Source organism: Tripterygium wilfordii, chromosome 7 (assembly GCF_013401445.1).
Source record: "Tripterygium wilfordii isolate XIE 37 chromosome 7, ASM1340144v1, whole genome shotgun sequence".
NCBI lineage: Eukaryota > Viridiplantae > Streptophyta > Magnoliopsida > Celastrales > Celastraceae > Tripterygium > Tripterygium wilfordii.
In genome coordinates, this window is record NC_052238.1 from 2,236,095 (window position 1) to 2,246,041 (window position 9,947).

At 38.6% G+C, this 9,947-nt stretch overlaps 1 protein-coding gene and 1 pseudogene across 1 annotated transcript; both read left to right on the forward strand.

Moving 5' to 3' along the window:
- Nucleotides 1–766: 766 nt before the first annotated feature.
- On the forward strand, nt 767–4,330 carry LOC120002369 (UDP-D-apiose/UDP-D-xylose synthase 2-like). The gene is made up of 9 exons (XM_038851104.1): nt 767–1,161; nt 1,380–1,472; nt 1,651–1,758; nt 2,829–2,943; nt 3,023–3,156; nt 3,249–3,350; nt 3,438–3,530; nt 3,638–3,773; nt 3,881–4,330. Exons 1-9 carry the CDS (start codon nt 892–894, stop codon nt 3,991–3,993), a joined length of 1,164 nt encoding a protein of 387 aa, XP_038707032.1. The 5' UTR covers nt 767–891; the 3' UTR covers nt 3,994–4,330.
- A 607-nt stretch (nt 4,331–4,937) lies between these two features.
- LOC120002367 lies at nt 4,938–9,374 on the forward strand (annotated as a pseudogene).
- Nucleotides 9,375–9,947: the final 573 nt, after the last annotated feature.

Sequence of the window (9,947 nt, forward strand, 5' to 3'; positions counted from 1 at the left end):
AAGAGAGAGATATGAAAAGGAAGAAAGAGATGATAAAAAGGAAGAGAGAGAAAATAGAGAAAGTGAGTATGGAGTGTTGGAATGTATGAAGTGTTGATGAATAGTGTATATTGTGAGATTTAATCATCCAATTAAATTGTGCCACATAGGATAAAGGAGGAGAGAGAGAATAATTTTGAAGTGCTTGATATTTCAAGCATCACTGTGGATGCTCTCACTATTTAGACTCTCTTGGATTGCTGACGCTATTTGGCCGTCGCCAACTCGCCATCCATAGAGAACAACCAGATTTATTTTATTGGACATTATAGGCTTATAGCAATTGAATCCCTTAATTGTCCAATTTCCTAGCTAAATCAACCGACCTACCTTTACTTTTTTATGTATTGCAAAAAACTTACAAACATACATCATATATCACCCTTTTTTTTCGTAAAAATAGTTGCATTGTGATTTGTGATTAGCTCTATTCTCTATTAACATTTGATTTGATATGATTTGCGTTATATTGTGGTTGACGATCTACCATTAATTTTAAAATACATAGTAATAAAGATAATAATCGCTCTTAATAGCAATCAAAATAATAAATTTTCTTTTATGTCATAACATGATCTAATGCTTAACGGATCACATATAAACTAAAATTACAGGTGGATTCATAACCAGAGGTTAACCCTACGCGCGAGAGTATATTTAATCCACAATCTTCAATGAATGTGGGCCACTTTTTCCCTCGCACTAAATATATAACACCGCCTTCCCCTTCCCACCCAAAAAATCTGTGTCACTCTCTCTTTCCTCTACATCGACACGCATTAAACGAACTTTTGCTACGGATTTTGATTTTTCGTTTCAATTCCCAAAGAGAAAGCAACCGCGAGGGCAACAATGGCGACTGAGAGGTTCAATCTGGACGGGAGGCCGATAAAGCCGATGACGATATGCATGATCGGTGCCGGAGGGTTCATAGGGTCACACTTGTGCGAGAAGATTCTGTATGAGACGCCTCACAAGATCCTGGCTCTTGATGTCTATAACGACAAGATCAAGCACCTCCTCGAGTCGGAGTCCCTCCCTTGGGGTGATCGCATCCAATTCCATCGGATAAACATCAAGCACGACTCCCGCCTTGAAGGCCTCATCAAGATGTCAGATCTGGTATCGATTCCTCTATTTTTAAGTCTACTCTTTTTCTTTTCTTTTTTTTAATTTTATGTTTTTCATGCTGGAATTTCTAGATTATGCGATGCATTGCTCTTCTGTTATTGCGATTCTTGCAGTTTCTATTGCTATGTACATCTTCATCTACGTTGCCTTGTTATTTCTTTTATTGTTATTGACGAACTCTGGTCTATTATGGTGGATTTGTGGTGTAGACTATTAATCTGGCAGCGATCTGTACACCGGCTGATTACAATACCCGTCCGCTGGACACAATTTACAGCAATTTCATTGATGCGCTTCCAGTGGTATGTTTTCTTTGTTTTTGAATTAATTATTTTCTCGTTTGCCCTTTTTTTGTGTTGTTTATCGCTGCTTTCAAGAGCATTTGAAAAGGGTAATAGTTATGGTTGAAATCACGTGAGGTTGATGCCTGTTTTGATGTGGACGGACGTTGTTTTTTATATAATTTTACTTTTCGTTTAGGTCAAGTACTGTTCGGAGAACGGTAAGCGTCTGATTCACTTTTCTACTTGCGAAGTATATGGGAAAACCATTGGCAGCTTTCTCCCCAAAGATAGTCCACTGCGTGAGGTAAGCCATTGCTCTCTCTTTTCAATTTTATTTACTCGATTCTTTTTTATTTGCCTGCTGACATATACTTTATTAAAGGAGGATTTTAGATGACTGCTACCTTGATTGTCTGATATAATAAAATCCATTATCCATGTATGCCGTTGATATGTATATTTTGTTATTTTTTGTGCATTCATGAGGGTCCTATGGATCAGTGTTCTTCGGGTCTCAAATTCGTTACATGGTCCAACTGGTCTCCTTTATGTTTGGCTTGTTGTCATTTTGAATGTGAGTAACATCTTTGTCGTGTGTCAAACATAATGCTGTTATTGGTGTTGGTGCAGTTGTTTTTTGTTGACTGAGGATGTTTTAGGTTCAATAATCTATATAGGTGGGACTCATTCATAATGTTGTCATTCATGCTTTTGTTTGTGATGGAAATCAAACAAATTGAAAGAAAATCTGTAAGGAAGTATTAGCAATGTGCTTTTTTTTTTGGATACGTTCTTTGGACGTACAGATCGCTGCCATTTTAGGAAGTGTTCTTGTGGAGTCTCTTTTTCCTGCATTAGGTTGACATTGCGATCACAAAGTTGGCTCAGTTTGTAATCCTAAACTTTGTTAGTTTGTTTTGTATAGCATATATTTTTCAGAAATGAATGCTTTAGAGGTTCACTTGGCGAAATAGTTTTGAATATGAGAGGTGCTATTTTTTTGCAGTGTTTTGACGATTGTTGTAGTATCAAATGAGAATGATTGTTGCATGCCTAACTTTGGGCATTTAAACATATCCCTTGTCTCACATAAGACGAATGGCTGAAGCTTCTAAGTTTCCTTATGTTGGCCGGCTGGGATAGTAAGTGCAATAAGTGTCATCTTATACATGTATCTGATGTTAACCACGGCAAATGACGATGATTGCTCGTTGTCATTTTGTCCTGTTGCAATCTTGATTACCTTTGTCATCGTCAGATACTCTGAAGATCTAGATTTTCCTTGGAATTTGCCTTTTTTTTGTTTTTTGAGTTTTTTTTACTACATTCTCTATTGTTGGCAGTGATAGTGTTTGTGTGTGTTATGTTGTGTAGGATCCTGCTTACTATATCCTTAAAGAAAATGCTTCCCCCTGCATTTTTGGTTCCATTGAGAAACAGAGGTGGTCCTATGCATGTGCAAAGCAGTTGATTGAGAGGCTGGTTTATGGTCAGTAAAATTTTTCATTTATCTGACTAGTTTTGAGAATGCTTGGGTATTTGCTGACTTCCTTTTTTGCTCACTGTAGCTGAGGGTGCGGAGAATGGCCTCGAGTTCACTATTGTGAGACCATTCAACTGGATTGGCCCCAGGATGGATTTCATTCCTGGCATTGATGGTCCGAACGAGGGTGTTCCCAGGGTTCTAGCGTGCTTTAGTAATGTTAGTCTTTTATCTTTCTCATTGGAAGATACCGACCTGCAATTGCTTCCAAGTTTGGTTATAATTTGTTTCTTGGTTTTTTTTCATCTCAGAATCTCCTACGCCGAGAACCACTCAAGCTTGTGGATGGTGGCCAATCCCAGAGAACTTTTGTTTACATAAAAGATGCTATTGAGGCTGTGTTGTTGATGATTGTGCGTGCTCTCTCCCCCTTCTCTGTGCCATCTCTCATCACATTTTTGATTGGAAAGAAACAGCTAATATTTCTACTTGTTGTACAGGAAAATCCTGCCAGAGCTAATGGTCAGATATTTAATGTGGGCAACCCTCACAATGAAGTTACTGTTAGGCAGCTTGCTGAAATGATGACGGAGGTGGACATTGCTTTATTAACATATTTTTCTTCTGTTTCTGTCAATTGTTTTTAGGTCTTGGTATAGCATTTTTTTCGGTTTAGAAGTAAACACACTTTACCCCACAGGTTTATGCTAAGGTGAGTGGAGAATCTTCTCTGGAGGAACCAACTATTGATGTAAGCTCCAAAGAGTTTTATGGTGAGGGATATGATGATAGTGACAAGAGAATTCCGGACATGACCATTATCAATAGACAACTTGGTACAGTAGCTTCCCCGGCATTCATCTTTGTCAATTCATTTTTTTCACTATATTTATAAATGGTATTGATTTCATTTTGAAAATGGGTGATTCCTTATGTGTGTTAGGTTGGAATCCTAAGACATCACTGTGGGATTTACTTGAATCAACCCTCACCTACCAACACAGAACATATGCGGAGGCGGTTAAGAAGGCTGTTGCAAAACCAACATCGAGCTGAGAAAATACGATGTTTGGTGGCAGTAAAGGAAATGAAATTCTTTTATGAGGTATGAGCTGTTTGTGGGCAGCTGTTGTTATAATTTTTGAAGGAAATCTTAAATATAATCTTTGTTGTTGATTCCATATACGCTACTACATTTTTTTCCTGCTGGTGTCGCTGTCTGTAGTCAGTAGCTCAATGCAACCCAGTTAATTGTGGTTAAGACATCTGTGATGAAATGTTAGATTCCTTTAGGGTGAAACTATATCTTGTTTCTGTATTTTGTGGCTAGAGCCTGAGCTATGACACGTCGGGACTGTGATAAATGAAAGTTCAGGTTTTTTTGGGTTTGTTTGTTCTTCCGCTCTTATGCTTCTCCCCCGCCTGGGATATATTGTCTATCCCTCATGGTCTTGTTTTTGTTATTAATCCCAAATATGCAAGATTCTTTTCAAGTGTGGAATGATGAATTCCCGATCGTGGATGGGGTCTTGCTGGTGGTAGATGAGTGAAAAGCGTTTGTTTCCACAGACAACATATCCTAAATCTTGTTAATGCCAGAATAATAGCGGATGTGAATTGTTTGGTTCATGGATAATAATTTTTCTTAGAATGAATTTTAGGTTTGCGGTGTGTCTCTCTTCTTAACAAGTAGAGAGTAAATAATGCACGGAACTATTTTTTTTGATAAAATGATGCACTGAACTATTGATAAGGATTATTTGTAACTTAAGCTCAAAAGGCCGTGCAAATGAGCCATTGGTTGAGTGGCAATGACTTTGCATGTCCCTGACTGAGGTCATGGGTTTTAGTCTCACTTCCTCCGAATATTTATAAGGAGGTGTGTGGGCTTAGTCTGCCCCTGCGTGGGCTTGATAGTTTGCCCACCTGTACTTTCATAGGCTTGATCTGGTGGTGTGTCGTATATTGTATTTGTACTTGTCTTAAAAAAAAAAACAACAACAAAAATCTGGTGGTGTGTCGTATATTGTATTTGTACTTGTCTTAAAAAAAAAAACAACAAAAATCAGTTGAAGCTCAAAAGGCAGCAGTCTCCTAACTGGTTGCCATGGCTGAATGTTATTTGTTACATTTATTCTAATTTTTATGATTCAATTGAGCTCCAGTGTTTTACATAAGTGAGTCAATGGTGGACAATCGATTCCAAATCATTAAATTCTTCAAAATTAAATGAAGTTCTAGTGAAATCCACTTTATTTATAACAAAATGTCAAATCAAATATACTTTTGTGGCTAATGCAATACTGAATTGAACCAAATATTGCAGCCCCAATTGTTGAATAAATTTGCTTTCAGGTGTTGACTTTGTTATGGGCATGTGCTGCGTCTGACCCATGGGCCCGGTCTACCACTTTGTTTGCTTGATTCCTTTGAACTTGAAGCGGCCCATAGAATGCTGGGTCGCGGGCTTACCTCTTGAGTCCATAGTAAACGGCAACTACTTATTAATTATTCTTAACACTATCAAACAAAAATAAGACGTTCGAAATTCGAATATCATTTTCGGTAGTGACAAGAAACTTCTTGTCTTTAATTGATCGGTTTTAGTGATTAGGCGAATAACGCAAAATCGTAGGACGCAATGAGCACCAGGAATGGGCCACCATGGGTCTCACTGCCTCACGTCATAGTGCCGAAGACGAAGACCAACTATACTGCAGTTTCTTCGTTCCCGCGAATCAAAAGCGCAAGCGGTGATCATCATCATTGCGAAGACCAACTTTACTCGAGTTTCTTCGTTCCTCGCGAATTAAAAGGGCAAGCGGTGATCATCATCATTGCAGGCAAGATGTTCGACAAAAAGCCCAAGACAATACCCCCTTGGCCCCTTACCGTTTCTCTTCTATCACTACCCTTGTCCCTCTGCTCCCTTGGTTAGCCGGCCAGGCTTTCAAAAAGAGTTCAAAAAAATTTATTGAATCATTCACCCAATACTTCATGTTTTCTTCTATTTTTCACTGTAGTTTTTTTAACTTCGCCGGTTTTTTTGTCGCGATCCGTGCACTCTTTTCCCTCGCAGTGCTTTCGCTTCCGATATTCTTTCGCTTTTGGGTTTAATTGTTTATTATATTGTCCATTCTTTTTGCGTTGTTGTTTTGGCCCTGGAGTTCGGCTTTTGATGGACTCACACTTGGATTTCGTAGCTGTAAAGAGGCCCACTATCGTCCACACGGCAAAATTGTGCTCACTGGTTGTCTGGGACAAGACTCCGGTTTGAGCTCTGTTTTTGCCTCTGTGTTTTAAATTCTTCGTCGTAAAATAATTTTCAATTTTACTTTTTCTCAACATAGCCTAGAAGGTCTTTGCTTCTTTTGAAAGGTAGACTATCTGTACCCAATTGGGAGTTGGGTGTTTGTTAGACAGAAATCAGGTGCGTTGTTAGCTCAGTCATGGCGCCAGCAGGAAAGGTTTCTGGGTTCTACAGGGAGGGCAATGACTGGTATGGAATCTCCGAGAAACATATCTCCTAAGCATTCCTGTATTATTATTATTTTTGGGATGATGGGTATTGCTGAATAACAAGTGAAATTCACTTTTTATGGCCGCCAAAATATATTGGGTTTCTGTTGGCACCGTGTTATTTGAAAGAATTTTGACTCCATTTAAGCTTTTTGGGCGATGTCTTAATTGATTTCAAGAAAACTATTCTGTTGTTCTTATGATTTTCAATGAATACGGTAGGCTCTGCAATGCTGGGTTGCCAAGTGATTTGACTATCACGGTTGAAGGTGACAATTTCCATCTACACAAGGTATGCTGGTTTATTTTCATATGTAGGTTTGCCTATCCTTTACTTTTATTTGTATACATTTTTCACTCTTATGTGCTGCCTATATATTATTATCAAAAGCCTTATAATTTCCAACTTAATATCTCCCTCAAACTGTTGCCCGTGCTTTGATGTCAATCAATTTCTTAGAATAAAAATGTCCCTACATTTGTAGTGATATGAACAGATTTTGGTATTTGAATTTTTCTCTGTAGCAGCATGATTTTATTGTAAAAGCCCAAGTTTAGCCTGATGCTGTCCAAATCTCTTTGTACTTAGATTCTTGATGAGACTCTTCGAATTCTCAAGCTGTAGAGTGATGGTAAAAAAAAAGAGAGGAAAGTATTATTGTGCTGAGTTTACATAAATTTATTATGTTACGGAAAATATTATGGGTTCTTGTAGACTCTAAACTTGAATAATTTTAACGCCCCACTTGATTCTGCAGTTTCCACTTGTCTCAAAATGTGGGAAGATCGCACGAATACTGGAGGAATCCCAAAGTATCCATTTAAAGACTTCCACCACTGCTCTTGAAGAATTCCCTGGTGGCCCTGATACCTTCTTGATCGCTGTGAAATTTTGCTATGGCATCAGAGTGGAATTGACACCACAAAACATTGTGACGGTGTATTGTGCCTCGGACTACCTAGAGATGACAGATGAGTATGGAGAAGATAACTTACTCTCTAGAGCTGAGGGTTTTTTTCACAAGCATGTCCTTCGTAACTGGAAGGACTGTATATTGGCTCTTCAAAGTTCTGAAATGATCTTACTGAGAGCTGAAAAGCTCCATATAATAAGCAAATGTTTGAGTTCCCTTTCCATGATGGTTTGTACGGATCCTAGTTTATTTGGATGGCCTATGATGATGTATGGTAGCTTACAAAGCCCTGGTGGAAGCATCCTGTGGAATGGAATAAACACTGGGGCGAGAATTCATAGTGCAGAATCTGATTGGTGGTTTGAAGACATTTCATATCTCAGTGTAGGTATGTTTGAAAGACTTATCGAGAAAATGGAAGAAAGAGGTATAAGACCTGAAAATCTTTCTGGTGCAATAATGTACTATTCCAGAAAGTACCTACCTGGTCTAAGCCGATGGCAGAGTGTACCTAGTGGCAAAAACAGAACAGTTGCCAGTTTCAGCTTGACCCCTGCAGCCATTGATCAAAGGTTTTTGTTAGAAACCATAGTGAAACTTATCCCAGAAAAGAAAGGGAAGTCCTTCTGTCGTTTCCTACTGGGACTTCTTCGTGTTGCGTTGATATTGGGTGTTAGTCAAACATGCATCGATTCTTTAGAGAGGAGAATTGGAATGCAAGTGGATCTGGCAACCTTAGATAGTGTTCTCATTCCTAATTATTCGGACTCTGATACTTTATACAATACTGACTGCATCGACAGGATCATACATCACTTCACATCCTCAGGGTCAAGGATACAATCATCTTCACTATCTTCACCGAACTTAGAGATGTCATCATCATCTGAACCATTGAAAAAAGTTGCAAGATTGGTAGATAACTACATTGCAGAGGTTGCTTCCGATGTAAATTTGAAACCAGGGAAGATAAGATCACTTGCAGAGTCTCTTCCTGAATCATCAAGACAGTTGCATGATGGGCTATACAGAGCGCTGGATATATATTTCAAGGTAAGATTGACTGGACCAACTATTGAAGTGGACAAGTCTTTGTTGTTTTGGGATGTTTGTAATTGCTATTCTAATCATGTAGGCACATCCTTGGCTATCTGTGAATGAGAAGGAGGAACTTTGTAATGTCATTGACTACCAAAAACTCTCCATTGATGCATGTGCTCATGCTTCCCAAAATGAAAGGCTGCCTCTTAGAGTTGTTCTTCAAGTCCTGTTTTTTGAACAGATGCAGTTGAGAACTGCTTTAGCCGGCTGTCTCCATATCGTGGAAAATGACAGCGCCCCTACAGGTCCAGTGACCGTCCCTGGTGACATGGCTGGCTCAATTGTGCAGCGGGATGGGTGGGTGACTGTTGTGCGTGAGAATCAAGTGTTAAGGTTACCAGGAAGATTGGATGCAATCTTCTTTCACGATCCTCAGATGTACAAGCACGTGATATTGAAAGCACCGGACTCGCTCCAAGAGCATCAGTCGAGCAGGCACAACCCTCCTTGCACTCCAGGCATCGGAAAAGTTTCTCCTTGTTTTGAAATGTAACATGAAGAATCTTAAACCCTACTTTTTGTTACATAGAACAGAGCGTGGATACTTATTTGAAAAGGCAGTACAAAGGAAGGTGACAGTTTTGCATACAGAACTGGTTTGGCATTGACTCAAGAGGATAACAGTTTCTTTCCATCTTGAGTGAAAGAGTTCAAACTTAAAAAGTGATCCAATTGAAGATTTACAACTGAACTCATCCAGAATTGGACTTGCAGGAATTTATATCATGCAGTGGAGCTACCCTACAAGTATTTACACAATGTATTCATCAAAGAACGTTTAAGTATGGCTTTTGTTTTCTCCCCTTTTCCGGGCTATACATGTACAGACAGCTCTTTGAATTGATTGAAAATTTCAAGAGGGGAGATAACCTAAATATGATGTTGTAATTTCTCTTTGGTTGATATTTTCCTTCAGAATTCTGGGAACTGGGCACCGACATTATCAGTGGAACTGTGGAACAAACAAATGGACCATATGTGAGAATTCCACTTTTTGGTAAATTATATTTTATTTGAACAATAATCATATTTAGTGATATTTAGTCACACTTTGTTTCTTCCCTGCTTTTTTTATATGAAAATTTTGAAATATTTAGACTTTTTTTTGTATAGCTGGGTCTGGGTGAAGAAAAGGTATTAAAAAGTGCCCCACAGATTATACCATTTACAACAATAGGATTGAACTTTAATAAGCATCATGATTTGAATGTTCAAATCAACTAAAAGGCATATGGTGGTAGCCTGTGTCAACTGGGGGACCCAGATAAGCATATAAACATAGGTGTTTTTCCCCCCACGATTATTGCCCACGCACCAGGCCAGGAAAGACGACCTGGATCCACTGGTAATAACTAATAAATGGCCAAGCAAACAGCATCAAACAATATACTGACTCAATAAATAAATATATTTTTTTATTAAGAAAGAAAGGAAGATAAAGGAAGATAAAGATGACAAGTGAAGAGAAGTATTAGG

Bases quoted from the DNA above. Each gene is read 5' to 3' on its own strand.
- LOC120002369 (XM_038851104.1), top strand. From the start codon at position 892: ATGGCGACTGAGAGGTTCAATCTGGACGGGAGGCCGATAAAGCCGATG. The intron at 2,944-3,022 runs GTCAGTAAAATT...TGCTCACTGTAG, and splicing joins GATTGAGAGGCTGGTTTATG to CTGAGGGTGCGGAGAATGGC. The intron at 3,351-3,437 runs GTGCGTGCTCTC...CTTGTTGTACAG, and splicing joins AGGCTGTGTTGTTGATGATT to GAAAATCCTGCCAGAGCTAA.